The following is a 17,466-nucleotide window of genomic DNA, read 5'->3' on the forward strand; positions in this document are numbered from 1 at the left end:
GACATTTGGCTTCCTAATGAGACAACAAACTGGCATTGATTTCTAAATAGGTTCATTACCTTTGGCCCCCATCATTTCACCTCACTTTTCCTCTGCAAAGATAGTGCTTCTCACTAATGACAGCATGGGCTTCACCCCTCATCTCCCATCCTCCCCCTTTCTTTCCTCTCGAAGGCCAGTAGCGTTGAAGGACACAGGGAATCTCTCATCACCTCCGCGAAGAGGGTAATCCTCTTTGCCCCAACTTTAACTGGGCCACTAATCCCCCAGGTTTATCTGAGCAGTGAGCACCTAGCGCTGCTGACAACTTGGCCTGCCCTCCTCCCTGCAGCCCGATAAGTAGGGCAGGGTTTGGTCCTGCAAGTGTCACTGTCAGCAACTCTTGAACCACACGCTTGCACACAAAGTGTGACCTGTTAACAAAATGGCTAGTTTGCCTCCAGCAGGCATGGGCTTGCTACAATGTAAGTCCAAACAAACTCAGTCGAGCAAAATCATGAAGTAGCAGTATTTAATTTGTGACTAGATGTAAGGGAAAGTGGACAGAGTGGGCCATGAGGTCTCAGCTACACTAACTAACTTAGGCATTGGCTGTACAAATTGTTCAGCTATTGTTCAGCCAGTTAGGTTTTAAAGGGTTTATGCGGATGAGCCTGAAGTGAATACGGAGCTACACTTGGTGCCAACTCATCCTTTATTCACCAAACAACACTTGAAGCTGGCGGTCGGCTTTAAATAACACATTCATTGTCTGCCTCATGTCCAGCAGTCTGACACAGAGAAGGAAACTGGCATTACTCAGCCTCCTATCAGGTCCACAACTAATATATTAAATCAAATGGATCACTGTAACTGCTGAAGAGAGTGCACTTTGCTGTCTTAGTACGGTGCTAATTATCATCTTTGAAATGGTTCTGTTGATGATCCCGAGTGAAATATTTGACAAAGCTGTGACATTTCTAAATGGAATGAACAATAACTGAAAGCCCTGGGAGAAGAGGAGCCAGAGACATATTGGTCAGGTGGTGTGTGAGATGACCTTTCAGTTCATCAAAGATGAAACGAGGCTGCTGAACCCAAAATGATTCAGAGTGTCTAAACTGACAGGCGAGGGCACGGCCGTGGCAGAGTTTCAGTCTGCTGCTTGGCCTCTGTAGGCATCTCTCATGATTTATTGTGGAATTGCCAAGGACTCAATGTGGCGTGCAGGTGAATGAGTTTTGCTAATAAGAGGAGCATTTCTGCTCCACAGAGCTCTTTTTCTGTCTGAGCAAGTGTGTATGAAATCAGTGTGCAGTCTCGCAGTAACACACGCTCTGGTGGAGGCGGCTGGCTCATCAGTCTGTGGCTTATCTGATGATTTAGGTGGGTGGAGAGGTTGGGAGTGAGGAGAGAAAGGGCGGCAAGTGTCTGTATTGGATTCCTTTAGGTTTCTGTGTTGTTAAACATGCAGATTGGGTGTTTATGAGGTTTGCGTTTCTTTAGGCAGCATGCTGGCACTAACTTGAAAAAATGGCACTCCCACCACAGTTAACAGAACCTAACAAAAGCAAAATAAATGGCAAAGGAAAAAAAAGTGGATTCTTTGCTTCGTGGAATTTGTCTAAAGATTAGTTTAACTGTGCTGAAACTTTTCTATTAAATTCAGTGTATTAATTTGCTTTTGACATTTCTTTATTACTTTCTAAGCAGCTTGGATTTACTGCCTGTTCCAGAAATAGGAGTGTTCTTTCCAAAGTGCCAAACACAAAAATCATTCTTATGAAAATGGTTCATTTTACTTTGTTCCTTTGTTTGTTCCTCTAAGAGGAGATTGCTAATGCTGTAAAGGTGAAACTGGCCAAGGTAACAACAGGGTTTTAAAGGCCAGCATATGGCGGCGGTACATGCAATGACTCCTGAGACTAATATACTTTATTACAAGGAGATTTCAGTCTAAAAAACTATTTTCACTAAAAGAAACAAAAGAAATGCAGACCCAGATGTCATCTGCTTTATTTCCTCATGTCAAACAATAGTACATAAGAGAAGCCAAATGAAAACATATACATTAAATAAAGAGTTTTCAGTCCTGAGATCAACAAAAAGCAGACAAAGTATCTACTGCGATTGTTAGGATGGAGAAGGAACAGTGGCAGTTTCAGCGAATCAAAGATGATAGTTGTGGGAAGATTGCAGAACTGGAGAGAATAAGCAATCACTGAGATGCTTGGCAGTAGGCACATTTAAAAGTTGAAAACCCCACCACTTCAGGATTTTACAGCTTTTTCTATATACTCAGACTTTTTATTTTGAAAGTTAAGACTCATATATTATAATTTTCAAAGAAATGGAAAAGAAAAACAAAAGAAAACAGGGATATTGTTTACATTTTTTCATCCTGAGGAGACAAAACCATTTTTAAACACAGCACTGCAGGGAGAACAATAAGAAAGATGCTTCTTAGATTTTTTTTTCCCCATTTCCATATATATTATTTTCTCAAGGTTGCAGCACCCTCAGACTTTGGCAACAATGGTGCACTTGAGATCATCTGGGAAAAGAACAGCCCTGTTTGTCCATGGAAACATTCAGAAAGCCTCACAAACAGTAAAATGAATCAGAAGGAAAAAAAACAGCAAAATCCCCAGACTTTTGTGTTTAGATTGAATTCAGTAATATACCCAGCACATAAAACAAATGAAAATTTGGAGACCATAAGCTTTTGCAGCTGAACATACAAACGTGTGATGCTGAAGATGTAAGCTTCTGGTCTTGTATCCTGCTGCACCACCCTGCACCACTCCTGGGCTGCAGCTTTGTGAAAATAAGGTGAAATCATTTTGTGATCTTTCCTGATTTTTACCACTTGGCATTTAAAATAAATATTAATAACTACAAAAATGTATGTCTCACTTTTGTTTGATCCACCTGGGGAGAAATTTTACTTATGAACTGAAGCAACAAAAAAAATCTTTACCCCGTGCTTGGAAACGTCATGCAACACAGCTATGAAGCCGGTGGATTAACCGTACAAGCCTCCTTAGGAATATCTGAATTATTTATTAAAATATTCTCTTGCTAGGTATGAGCCAAATGGAGAGGACTGGTCTCATGAATTTATGCTCCTTTAGATGTCAAGGAGGGATGCTGGGAAAACCTGTGAGATGAGAGCCCCGGTGGCCCAAGGGCAGCCAGGGGACATGAGGGAGGTTGACCAAGGCGATGCAGATAAAGCCCCCTCACCCACACTCCCTTCATGTGTAGGTTAAATCAGCAGTGCCAAGACTACAGAGTGAGCAGCTGTCTTTATTATTTGTTCACCCTCCCCTCTCATCCCCTTCTGATCACAGAGCGAAAGAGCTGACCCTGCTTTGAGCGGCCTGACTCTGCCCCCGTCCTATTAAGCAGTATTTAAGGTGCATGATATGCAACTAGACCTTTGCACTGGGTAAAGGTCTTCATGGACTTATTGGGATTTACTAAAGGATTTTTACAACCTGCATTAGTCAATTCCTCTCCACTTTGCCCTCCAGCCATCCTCATGAGCATCTCACTGCCCTTGAAAAAATGTTAACAGTCGATAACAGCCTGTAGCCCAAGAGATAAGTTATAGATTTTAAATGTCCTCATTCATGTGGGTTGGCTTGATTTACCATTGTCTGATTACCATCTTAAATTCTTTGTCTATGTTCTCAAGAATTTCTTTAAAAATAAAAAGGAAAATTGAGGCACACTGAAGTGTATTCAGTCACTCACTAAATCAAAAAGAACATGGTATTCCTGTTGATTATCAATCTTTGAGGTGTTTTGACCTCAAATTTCTAGTCTAGTACTTCCCTCCTCTTTTTTCATTGTGTTGTCTTTCATGGAGTTCTGACACATTGCATGTCGCCTTAGCCATGCAGGACGCGTGCATGTTTAATCTAACAGAAAACAAATCCCTTCAATCAAACTCACTTTTAAAGCAGCTCTGAGAGCCCAGGCGCCACGCCGCAGCGCTGAGACCCTCTGAGACACCAAGGAGGCTGTGATTTGACAACAGTCACCCCACCACCCAAACTCCGCCGTCCTTCTCTCCGACGCCAGCCAGCCAGTCCTAACCTTCAGTTTGTTTAAGCACTGCTGAACCCTGTTGGCCCCAGACAGGGGGAGTGCGGGCTTAGATAATGACATGCCATATGCCACTCTGCCTCTGCAGCTGAATGAGCCATGCTTCGATCAGCTCAGCCACAAATCTATTTGAAATGTTGTTTGGTTCTCCTAACATGGGCCAAGCGTCCATGCACCAGATCAGTACGAGATGAATGAACCCGTGTTTCAAGGCTTAAACAAGCTCTTTCATACAAGCTCACTGTCACGGGATAGAAGACCACTTTAAGGTCCCATAAACTTGCTGTGTCAGCAATATTTCTTTGAAACAATAAAGTTGTATTTTGTTTTTTCGACAGAACAGCCAGCTTTCCTCAGTGCCTCATGGGAATCCCTTTGCCATTTGAAGGGGCTTTGATTTCAACCCTTTGACTGAGTGAATTCTTTCTGCTGGAAGTGTCTAGTAGCCAGACGTCACCCAATATTCCCATTAGCAGAAGGGCTTGGTGCCTCAGACCTCCACTGGTGGGAGAGGACAGACACTGGAAACTGCCTCAAGTGTCTCCTCTTCACATTCAACATCATGCAAAAGGGTTTAATGCTGGGACGCAGAAGCCAAACGGAAGGGATTTAGGGACAGGATGTATCTGTAAATCTGTCAAAATATTTTTTAGGCAGACAATATAGAGGAATCAGATTGTGGCTGAAGCATTAGGCTGTTGAAACAACACAAGAAATTTCACTGGAATGTTAAAGAGGCTTACTGTGCAAATTTAAGCCAAGGAGCTTGGTGTTCTTAAGTCTGAAATCTCTGTCAGCTTTCAAAGACAATATAGCCATTGGCTCAAAATTTAAGGCTCGAAGATAAGATAAAGGCAGGTTTGTCAGTTTGGGGAGTAAAGACGATCAAAGAAACATAAATTCCTCTTTTTTTCATGACTTTTTCATTTTCCTGCTATTTTTTAAGAACAGAGCCTATTTTAAGGACCAAGGGGTTATTAAAATGTCTTTTTCTAGTAACACTATCTTTTCTTTATCCCTTGATGACCAAAGTGTTACCTTGTTGATCAATAAAATGTGAACATATGTTGAGATGATCACCCATTAATGATTAATAGATGCTGGCCCAACCGTCCACTGCCGTCCAAAGGATGAATAACAAAATAATCACAGACTTCCAAGCCAGGATGTGGCTTCTGAATGTATTAATAAAGACATTTATTTTACACCAAAAATAAAACACCAAACGAAAAAGAAAAAAATGGGGATGTGGTACACTGGGAATGTATTGACAACTGTAGCTTACATTTTTTTTGGTGTAGCTCAGAGGAAAAAATGTTAATACAGTCATAATAATTGCACTTCATAAATCTCGACTGATGCCAGCATTTCCCGACAACAAAGCTTGTGTTCTCTCCCTCTCTCCAGTTAATAAATTGAATTTACCACTGAAATTTGACTGACAAAAGAAATGCTAATTTAAGACCAGAGGACTGCTGCACTGATCCAATTTTTCTCTTTCACTTGAGTCCCACAAGGCAATAAAACATTGCAGTAATTTAAGTGCAGTACATTCAAGGGAATCTCACAGTCATAATAAATATTTCACTGCTCTGATTCATCAAGTTATAACTGTCCAGGGCTAAACACATAACAACCCAGGGCTGCAGTGGAAGAGGCAAAAAGCAGTGAGTTTGGTCTAATTTCATTTGATGCCGGAGGACGGAGCATGATTGTTTTCCTTTCATTTTTGCTTATAAGAACAGAGGTGGACAGCACCCCAAAAAATATGATCTAATTTGTGTTGTTGTTTTTTTGTCACTTTCGGTCATGTTAAAAGCCTGCAGTGCTGAAACTACAGCAATATCGGTGAATTCAGTCTCCACTTTTGACTCCACAGAAACTTAAAAGCCTCCAATAAAAGAGCATCGTTTGCAAGCAAATCTCCTGGACATGACTCTGTAGTAATGTTTATGGATTTGGGGAATCAGTCTGTCAGTCTTGTGATGAAATGATGAAAAAGAAAAAAAAGTCTGAGGATTTTGGAGAACAATTTAAAAAACGCACACACACTCACATGCATTCAGCCCCACACACTGATTACCATACATGTAAGGTTATAATGATAACCTCCCAATCACATTCTTCATTGTAACTTTTTTTTCTTTTTCTTTTTTTTCTTCTTTTTTTGCAACATTTTCTTTTTAAATAAGCATTTTAAGATTTATTGTAGATTCCAGTGTTGGTTAGGAAAAAAAAGGAGCTCTCCAGGCAGGTTCTTACTGAACCAAAGCAGCAGCTTTGCCTCACGCCGGGACATTACAGACTGCACATCAGCTTGAAGAAAAATTATTAAATTATATATTTTAAAAAAAAGTGGAAAAAAATTAAACTGAAGAAAAAAAAACATGTTTCAGATACTTTTCCCCATAGCAGCCAATACATAGTATATACCTACAAATATTTCAAACAAAAAATAGGTTCAAGTTTTCCAAGTTTCTTAAATATATCATTTCCAAACTATCCAATCCAAACTTCAAAGTTAACAAATCCAAACAGTGCAATTAACGTATCAATTATAACAGCAACAATTACTAATATTGTACTATTCTTTTAAAGTCAACCTCATGATCCTTTTTTCAAAACACAAGAGGTCCTTGTGATCATCTCCTTCTCCTTGCTTGTCAGTAGATTCTGTACGTGCACACATGTACGCTTACAGAGTTTTGGATTTCAAGAGCAGCCCTAAAATTTGGTCCTTTTTAGACCATTTCAGTGACAACCTACACATTAGCTTCAACCGTAGTACCGGAAGCGGAATACAAGTGGCATTTGCACTTCATGTCAAGCTATCCGAAAAAGGAAAAAAAAAATCAAAGTTTGAAGCGGGAAAAACAACAAAGAAAAAAGAAGAAGAGAGAATCAAATAAATCAATCCATAAAATCCTATTGGCAAACCACACACTTGGAACATCAGGAGAATGTTCAAATCCCTTTTCCTTCCAGGCAACAACTACTACCCTTTGTGTACAGGATTCCCATTGCCTGCCTTGAAACCACAGAATCTAGGGTCACACAGCACAGCAACAGCTTCTCTCTCCTCTCCTGCACTACTTACAGCAGTGGCACTCACATCTATTCTGTAACCTGTCTGTTCTTAAAATTTGAATTATTTCATAAATTCACAACTCTTGATCCTTTTTCTCCTTTTCCTCTATCTGTAAACAGGGAGGCGAATGTGTGCATGCTGGTGGTCTAACAGACGAGGCACTGACACAGTCTCGTAGCCTTTGCCAAGCATTTGCTCCTTGATGCAGGGTGGATGGATGTCGTTGATCAGGTACTCCAGAGACTGCAAGCTGCTGCTCAGCACTGATGTGTTGCACAAGCTTTTGCTGGGCAGGCTGCAGCACAGACCTCCGCCGCTGTCTATGGCAGGGTGGTGGTGATGATGGTGGTAGTGGTGATGGTGGAGAGGGTAGCCCATTTCTCTGTGCCCCGTTGACGGCCCTCCTGTGGAAGTGCCCAAAAGCTCCTGCGGATTGTAGCAGTCACTGTCGGGTGTCACCAGCACACTGTTCCAGGGGGGTGCAAAGTACTGACCCACTGAAAAATTCCCATGCATGCCCACACAGTTCAATGGGGAAGAGCTAACTTTTTCCAGCCCACCTCCCCCACTGGCGCTGGCTGTTAAGTGGTAAGGTCTGGATGAAGATGAGGATACCTGGGCTGCCATAATCCCTCCACCTGCCACACAGGTTTCAGGGGACTTGCTGATGGCACCCCCTCCCCCACTCCCTCCACTGTACATACGGAGCACAGCCTGTTGCTGCTGCTGCTGCTGCTTCTGCCATAAGATATAGTCCATGCCATCTGTGTACACATTGGTCTTCATTGCTTCTGCAGTTTGGGCCGGCACCCCTGGCCCTGGGTACACCATGTTAGCCTGGGGGGCCATGCCAACCACATAGCCTCCACTCGAAGAGCTAGAAGAGACACCCATGATAGTTGTGCCCTGCTTTGAAGGGCTGGAATTTGTGGTTGCAGTGGCAGCCCCCTGACACACCTGCTGCAGAGCCTGGGCCTGGCAATGCTGGTTTATCTGATAGATGATACTCTGGATGGAGGGGAGGTTAGACTGTGCAGGCAGGGCCAGGCCCCGGCCCCCTGTTACTGGAATCACCGAGCCAGCTACGGTGACATTGGGGGGAATTGACAGTCCAGAGCTTTCTGGAGGCTTTGAGGACCCGTTGTGGTACACCATTTGGCTGTGACCGCCAGCTAAAGTGCTACTGCTAGGGGGTGGATAAGGAGCAACAGCTATGTGGGCAGGAGAAAGCTTAGTCCGTCTACCCTCTGAGTTCTTGAGAACACCTTTTGAAGAGACATAGGTGGATGCAGACGATGAAGATGATGAAGAGGAAACCTTGGCAATTGCAAGGAGACCATGGTAGCCCCCTGTGTGGAGATGTGGGTAGGGGCTGTAGCGTTGGCCTGTGGTGTCATATCCATTCACAGTCCGGTTAAGGTGCTTGTGCTGGGGAACCCTGATGTTGGTGGGGAAGATCTTGATAGAAAGGGGGTTGTTGGCTGTTTTCTGAGCATAAGCATCAAGTTCTGCAGCAGTTGGGTATCGCGGGGAATGTGTGGGCACTGATAGGTCACCTGCAAGACAAATAGAAAAAAAAAAAATTTGGTAAGATTGTTTCTTTTTCATTTAAATCTTGACGTTTCATTAATGAGAACACCAAAGAAGCAGATTGTGATAAAGTTGGATCAAACTATTCCAAGAAGAAACACAAATGATCTGATTGACATAGGTGGCCCCATCATAGCTGGTTAAAAATGTCAAAGCTACATGTCACCAAGGACAAACACGGACTAATTGTTTTTTTTTAAATTAGGGACATAACTTTTTCTTGTGCTGCTTTCCCTTTATTCTGATTTGATTAGGAAATAATCTTATCTTTGGAAACACTCGTGATTTTATATTTTTTCTTTGAATTAAGATCTAACTAAAGCAAATATAGACAATGCTGGAAAAACATTTGATTAATGTAAATTTATAAATAACATGATGAAGGTGACTAGAAAAGATTAATTTAAACAAAATCAATATGTAAAAGCATAAACACAGCTTGAAGAGGATGATAGCTCTAAACCAGGACTGGTAGTCATTGATGTTCCATCCCTCCCCTCCTCCATTTGAGCTTTCTTTCCATCTCATTTTCACAACCTCCTGTGGATTTGCATCCCTAGACAAATGAATCTTTTTAAAAACTCATTCTGTCAAAGCCTGGTACCTTAGGCGCTGTTAAATCAGTACATTGTGAAATTAATTCGGACTCTCTTTAGCAGTGAATTGGGTTAGCCTTGGATACCAGGCAAGAAGGGATGAAGGGGAGGGGATAAAAGCTTGTTTAATTGCAGTGGCACATTTGAGATTTATAAGTGGTATCACTTACTGGGTCTTACCCTTGGCCACAGAATTCCTACATTTATTCAGTCCAGGAGAATGAGAGAAGAGAAGTCCTCACAAAAACCAATTAAATGTCAATAGGGAATTACTAGCCTGGTTAAGGTGAGCACATCAGAACATAGCCTATAAAAAAAGAATGAGAGCCGCTTTTAGCAAACCTAGTCAGGATAAAATTGAAATCCAAATAAAAAAGCAATATGATTGAAAAAAACTTATTATTCATCCCAAAAGGAGTATAAAAGTCAATTGTTTGCTTTAACAGGACTACAAAATATTTTAGTTTGAGCAAAAAATAGCTTAACATTTATGTGAACCATAAAACAAAACATAGAAAAAGAAAACACTATCAGATAATCTATTTTAAATATTTGTGTGAGTAGGGTTTCCATGTGGAATCACTCCAGTTTAAAAATTCAATCCAACAGTCAAGATGGCAAACAAAACTGGCAGCAACCGTTGCTCAGTGAACCAACATTTGGCCATTGTAAGTTGAGCTGGCAAACAGGAAAACATGCCATTTTTAAAAACCTCCATCATGTGTCATTGTTTGGGGGCAGGGCATAGAGGTGAGGGGCCATGGTGAGATTGGATTTAAACGACATTATTCATGCAATTTCATGGCTACTTAGCTCAGTGTAACAAAAAAGCGCAGGGGGCTGGGGGAAAGAACTCAATTTACAAGCAATACATCAGCTGTCACAAATGACTTGCAACCTCTTCACAAAAATTACATTCTTGATGTGAAAGGGAATAAAATAAGCAAAAAATGAACGCCTTTGCTACCTGGTCAGGAATTATCTGCAGGTAACAGACTTCAGGTGTAACATTTACTGATTAAAAAAAAAAATGTCTTAACTACCAGAATTCACAATTCTTCACTTATAGATGACAAATCAGAGGGTCTCAAAGTTAAAAATGAACTAGAATTTCAGCAGCCTCAGAGATGCTTGTTGCATCTATACCTGAAATTAGCAGCATACAGGTTGGTTCAGGTCACGTCAGTGTGTCCGGTCGACACTTTTTAAATCTGATATTTTAAATTCCCTTTTAAGTCTGATACATTTGGATTGATGACTTCCCTCAGAATTGGTGTCATCTTAATGGGTTGGTAAGAGTGTGGCAGGCCAGCACATCTTAGGTTTAAACCAGCCTCACTGAGGCAAAAACCTTCTTCCCTGGAGACGGCGGTGCCATTTTCTTTGATGTTCTGACTTGCTCTGGAAAACTGACAGAAGACTTATTTCATTTGCTCAGAAGAGAAAACATGCTTATTTCAAAGCACATTGCTGGTCCACATGAAAATTGAATGGCAGCATTTTTTCTGATCTTCTTTACATGAGGGCAAAAAAAAAAAGGAAGGAAAAAACATCTTTGATCACCACATGGTCTAAATGAGGAAAGATATGGGCTTTCAGGCAAATCAAGGGCTTGTGCCCTGCCGCCCCTACAAAACCCCAGCTGCAATATGCCCGTCATTCCACCTAATTACTGCCACATGAGGGGAAAGAACTCTATAAAAACAGCCAGGAAATTCATTAAAGGGTGGCTAATTCTATTCCTTCTCACTGGCTGCGTCCATATTTTCCATGCCTGAGCTTGCGTTTCTTCTGAAAGAGAGGAGACAGCCTTCTTCCTTCGTCTTTTCCCAGCTTGGCCCTTGTTTGTCAATAGGCAGAGCCTTTGGCACACCAACCTGGCATCAAAGGGCTTCACACTTCACAGGCCACAGGGATTAGAGGCCTTTCAGGCCTACAAAACCCATCTCAGCTCCACAAAGGCTTCCGGTTATTAGAACCCACAGGCATAAAGGAAGAAGAGGAGGAGGAGGAGGCAAATGAGCATCTGGATGCTCCTGATTCCCGCTTCCTCTTTAAAAAGTTCCATGGTATAAATTTTACAGCAAAGTTGATTACAGTAAGTATAGCCACAAACTAGAGCACATTTGACTCTCATACAGAAGCAGCTATGGAGTCTGTGTTTGATGTGCAGAGCCTCCACATCTCTCTCTTCCAGATCACTAAGTCTATAAGTGAGGACATGGAGGTTAAAGGAAAGAGTCTGCTTTTAGGCTGGCACTATGACTTATTGGTTTAGGCTGCAGTAGATCATAGCAATAAGCAGCAGCATACAGATGGTGCTGGCTGATAAACACCCTCCAAGGCAGGCAGCATTTGTGAGTCCTCAGCTCCTCATAAGGTATGGGGTTTCCTGCACCTGTGCACACTCGCTGGCGTGGTCGCGCATGCAAACATAATGCATGAAAATGGAAAAAAGAGGAGATGTGCATATGCACACGCACACACACACACGCGTGTCTGCATCTGTAGCTGTGTGTCTCATTTGCCATCAGTGGAGCATGTTGTTATCCTCTGCTCAGCGCTCTCTCTTGAAATGTAGGGCAGGGACAACAACAGGTGCCTGTGCGGGCGACAGCCTGCAATGCCTCCTGGGCTAAATGCTTCACACTCGCTTCATTTCAACATGCGACAGCCTTGTAAGGATTAATTATTTCCCCTGGGGATGGAAGAATATGCTTTTCCCCTTCCTGAGAGCAGGAGGCTATGAGCACTCACAAAACATGAAACATCTTACTGTAAATTAGCAGGAAAACCTGAGCAAGCCATGCTCCTATAATAAGTTTTAAAAATAAACAAAAAAGTAAACTTGAAAGGAATGCAAACAAACAAAGCATATGATTTAACTGTATTGGAGATTAGATGAAAGCCTGGGCAAACACATGCACTAGTTCTAAGAGATCATGCACCAGGGAGCGAAGATGGCAGGGAGGCAATTAATGGGCTGACCTTCGTCCCTAATCACCCAGTGCCTGGCACACAATGCCCATGTGTCAGAGTAGCACATCTCTAAATGCCACCCCTCATTAGCACGAGGAACGCAGCGAAAGAGGCTATCTGTGCACTGTTACACTCTCCAGTGGTCAGACACAGATAGCATGGCAGGGATTGGATAACGTTGCAGTGCAGAGCCGGCCGGGGCTGCAACTGGCCAAGATACGATCTACAAATCCCATTTTAGTTGGATGATGGGCACTCACTTTTCTCTACAATTTTGATTGGCACAAAACTCCCCAAGCGTAACGTCCTTGGTGTGCCGGGCGCTGTCACTGTGATTGCATATGTGTGCTTGTGCGTATGCACGCAGGAGCGTATGTGTTCGTCTGTGTGCATTTAGCAAAGGGGGGTACCCAGTTCTGAACACTCAATTAACACTCCTTTAATTAGCCAGCAGTGCATTTTGAATTCTGATGAACTAATTTCCTTGGTGTTAGGGTGGAAGAAGCAGTGGAAGGGGGGAGGCCTGGTAGAGTCGAGCTCCACTGGGTACAGAACAGTAATAAAGAGGGAACTGGTTAGATTAGACTGTAAAAATTCCATTAAATTCGTACACTTCTTCCAAGTGAGAGGTCAAATTGTGTTGATCACGGGAAGCAAAAGCAGACAGAGAGAGTATGAGAGCAGGGAGTTAGGTAATGTGTGTGTGGGGGGGTAAAGGGGTGCTAAAAAAAAAAAAAAAGGAGATTGGGAGTCAAATGCTGCGTGAGAGAGTGCAGCACCAAATTCAGAGGACCATGAGAATGCTTTGCATTTTAATTAGAGGTTTAAATGAACAAGCAGAGTGGAAAAATGAGGAAAGAAATGCCAGAAATGGCCTTGCTCCCATTTATTAGCATTCGAAAATTATGTACAGGTTGGAGAAGTTTCTACTTATTATTAGAGGAGACACTCCAAAACACCAGAAAGCCTTCTCCATTTTTTTTCTGCGCATCACATGCCTTGATCCTCCCTGACCACATACACTGCTGAACATGGAAGAGCAGGGCTTGTTAAAATGAAGGGAAGGGACTTTATGGTTGTTCTGCGTTTAAGTTTTCACGGAGCAAGCATGTAATGCACATTAACCGGGGTTAAACAAAGCAGAGCACTCTGTAATGAGGTTATAGGACAAAGAACAGGAGCAGCTCTAACTAGGAGACATTTCTCCCTAAAAAGACCATCTTTGCACTGTAGAGCCCTTCTTTAATAAGCATATTCCCTTTTCTATTTCACTAATTTGAACGTATTTTCCAAAATCAAAGCTTTTTTCAAGGAAACTGCTTGGAACATGGATCCAAACAAGTATCAAAGTGTGGAATTTGTTTTGTACAAGTAAGATGTCACAGTTTTCACACTCTTGTACCACATTCCACCACCAATTGAGAGTTTTTCCTTCACCTCTTTGTAAGGACAGTATTGAAATATATGTTTACTGGCTAAAGTAGAATCCAAAGTCGTCACAGCAGAATTTCTCTACTTCAAAAAAGTTTGACACATCATGGCAAGGCAGAATGCTCAGCTTTGTTCCTTGGAGAAACCTTTGGCCTGTGGCTATTTTTCAACTCCTATCAGATAGGATTGGGGTCTATGACATCCTCTCCCCGCCTCCATTAGCCGGCTGTAAAGCGATGGGCAGGCGTGGGGAAACCAGAAGCAGCTTTGCGTCCTTAACAATACCTGCCTTGTGCTAATGGAGGTGTCATCTGGCATAGGGCTGATTAGTCAGCGATTACAGCCAGGCCTGGATTGCCGTGACAACTGCGGCAAACACAATGGGCCCTGATAGAGCCAGCTGTTTGGTCCCCTGCAATTAACCCTGCATCCCACTCGTCTCCGGCAGTGCGCTGCCTCTAATTGACTATTGGGCACACAAAGCGGGGGCTGTCGGCCAGACCCCCTGGACATTGACCCCCGCCCCTCTGCCGAGGTAGAGATGATAATAATAGAGGCGTCCTGTGGACTCAGCCGCCAGTCAATCAAAGCCCTGGTGCCCCACAGGAGCTTCCTGAGGAGAGAGGGAGCAGAGGAAGCACATGTATGAGCCAGTGATCAACAGGGTAGAGCAGCCTTGCAGGGGGGCAGACATGTTGAATATGCCCTCAACCAAAGTACTAATCAATTCAAGTGCGCACGAGGGGGAAGGAAACCCTGCTGCTTGCTTGATATCAGAAAAGCCATTTTTAGGAGCATTTATCTCCCTCTGTTCATCTCAAGGTTCATTTTCTGTGCAACAACACAGAAATACATAATAATCAAGGCAATTATTTGTCAGGCCTTTGCTATCTATAATTACAAAGATAAAATCAAACTGCAGTGATTTCTCTGAGGATAGAGATGTCTGAATTCAGCGGGTGCTTGTGTCATCATAGTTATCAAACAAATGCACACTGAAAAGAAAAAAAAGTCTCGCTCTTCACACATCTTCATCAAAACTGCTAGTAGTTTTTTACACTTCAATATGACCTTCAGAAAAAAATCTATTTAGCAACAAACTTTCATTTAAGTCCAACTCGAATTTTCTAAAAGTGAGCAACCTTGGAAGCATTTCAGGCAGACTACTCAAGTAGTGTGTTTACTTCGGTTACTCTTCCCTAGGGCGGTTCAGTTAATCAACTCACCTGTTCAGCGTCTGATAAAAGTCCAGGTGGGCAGTTTTTCCTCTCGTCCTTTACCCCAAGCGCTGCGTTCATCGTCCCACCCTCCTCCCCGGCTTCCACCTGAGAGCTCCGTTAGGGGTAGTTTATTACCCAACAGTTTCATGGAGATCTTGTCTTATGTAATTGAACGGAGCCTTATGCCAAACTAAAAGAACATAAAATAAATTTCTTTACTGCATGAGTTGTCTGACTGAAGTGTTCCCACTGGTCTTATAATTATTATTGTGCCGTTTTTAACCAAAAAAAAATACCTGTGTCGTTTTCTGGGAAATAGTTTCAGCAAAGCCGCAGGAGATTTGCCTCTGAGCTGTGGATGGGACTGTTAGCATAGAGTAAGCCTGCCCCCACTTCCCATCATCCATTTGTTTACACACTTTCCTACTAGCTTACATTCCCTCACAACCCAAATTTAGCATTATCGGTGCAACAAAAATGGTGAGCAATATTGGAGCTATCCAGTCGTACAGTTTTGATTCAGATGCCAGCTCAGACGAGGAAATCACAGACATACATGGATCCATTTGTCTGCAAGGGGATGCATCGAAATGGAGCGTGTCATTGCTACAAGCTTTTTCCAACAGCTTTTTTTTAATCGGTTCCTGATTTACAACAATTTAAATAAAATACTCATTTAAATAAAATACTAATAAATACTCAATCTCATCACCAATTTCATTGGTAATTGTTCATGAATTTCCTCCATAGTGAGAAAAATGCTACAAGAACATGTTAATAACACAAAAAATGCAATTTTCATTACAGTGGGTCTTTAAAGGCTATTTTTTGAAGGGGGGTGGTACTAAATTAAATGAAAACTTTTATCCAACAAATCGCTGTGTAGTCAAAATAAAACAAGTATTCTGGGCTTCACTTTTCAACAGGGGGTGCCATAAGGCCTCACACGGCGGGCTTTTAACCTGCCAACATGTTCCACAAATAGCAAAGAGGATAATGAGAACGTTAAAGCAATCTGCACACTGATCCTTCACAGGCAAGCAGATATGGCACGGCTTCAAAAATGGATTTGATCATTAAAATAGATTTAGAGGGAAACTTGGACAAAACTCCCAAATCTAATCTTTCATTTCATCAAAGCCAATCTCATCCCAGATTTAATCTGTCTATTTTCTGCACAAGCAGATGGAAGGACTACTGAGCTGAGAGCCAAATTTGGGCTTCTTCCTCACTCACTCACACACACACACCCACCCTGCAGCTGAGGTCATTTAGCTGGCCTGCAGTGAAGCGGTACACGTGTGCATTTAATAGAGTACACTGAGACAGAGATAAGGCCCAAAGGTACAGATAACAGCAAGGGAGCAAAAAAAAAAAACATAATCGCAATTTACTTTAGCTCTTACATATGTGAGTAACAAGCGCAGACAACTGGTCCAATCAAAACCGCTAATTAGGTTTCTGTTATAAAGGCTTTTAACCCAAGAAATGTAAAATATTACACCACCGGGGTGCTGCCATGTTTACATTTTCCTGTAAGAATTTATCTCCAAAGCCAGATGTTACAGAATTAGCATTGAAAATTAATTAGCTTGTTTGATGTGGCAGCCTCATGCTCCTTCCAGACAGACCTGGCTTTTATGGGCTGTGGGGGAAATGACTAAGAACCGATTGATCCTGAAGGACTCCTTTATACATATGGCTAGGCAAATGCACCCATATAAATGCACATAGACATCCTCCCAGATCTGTTTCATTAGAACAAAGTGTCTTAAAGGTGAATCTTCATATTCTTAAAGTCCCACTCCAATCATCCTTTCATCTTTTATTAAAAGCGTTCCCAATATCCCTCTGTTTTCACTCTCCCGATATCTTACAGCCTCTCATGACCCAAAGCTAACATTAGCAGTGGAAAAAAAATTGTGAGCAATATAGAAGTCGTATAGAAGCAGTTTTGAGCCAGATGCCAGCTCGGACAAGGAAAACGAAAAAGTACGTGGATCCTTCAGTCTACAAATGGGTATATCAGAATGGTGCAGAACAGGAATGGCCTGCTGATTGTAGTTTGTACGTAACAACTACAGGCTTTTCATCTACTCCTGATTCACCACTATTTGAATAAAGAAATACTCTGAAATGCAGTTTTAATTATAATTTCATTTACCAATCATAAGAAAAATGCTACAAGAACATGCACACCAAATACACCGTTTATATTGGAGTAGGTCTTTAAATAACCTCAGTTCATTATCTTCCAAACTGTTTCCTGTATGTAAGGGAGAGGGTAAAAAAAAACGTGAAAAAAAAATCTTTTTATTGATTCAGCATAAAGCCCAATCTGGGAGTTTGACGTTTTTTTGTGTTTATACGTCTCCCACTTTAAAACATGCGCAGCCCTTGCCACATAAAAGATTGAAATGAAAGACGGCTCAGTCTCCCCGTGCATGCGTCTCTTCATGCTGCTGCTCTC

General features: G+C 42.1%; 1 protein-coding gene across 1 annotated transcript in view; it reads right to left on the reverse strand.

The window, feature by feature from the left end:
- Positions 1-1,970: 1,970 nt before the first annotated feature.
- Positions 1,971-17,466, reverse strand: part of fam222a (family with sequence similarity 222 member A) — a 49,454-nt gene continuing 33,958 nt past the window's right edge. The window contains exon 3 of the mRNA XM_004072604.4: positions 1,971-8,736. Coding sequence (XP_004072652.1) covers positions 7,286-8,736 — 1,451 coding nt within the window. The 3' untranslated portion in view covers positions 1,971-7,285. The remainder of the gene's footprint in view (positions 8,737-17,466) is intronic.

The sequence above is a fragment of the Oryzias latipes genome, chromosome 9, assembly GCF_002234675.1.
Source record: "Oryzias latipes chromosome 9, ASM223467v1".
NCBI lineage: Eukaryota > Metazoa > Chordata > Actinopteri > Beloniformes > Adrianichthyidae > Oryzias > Oryzias latipes.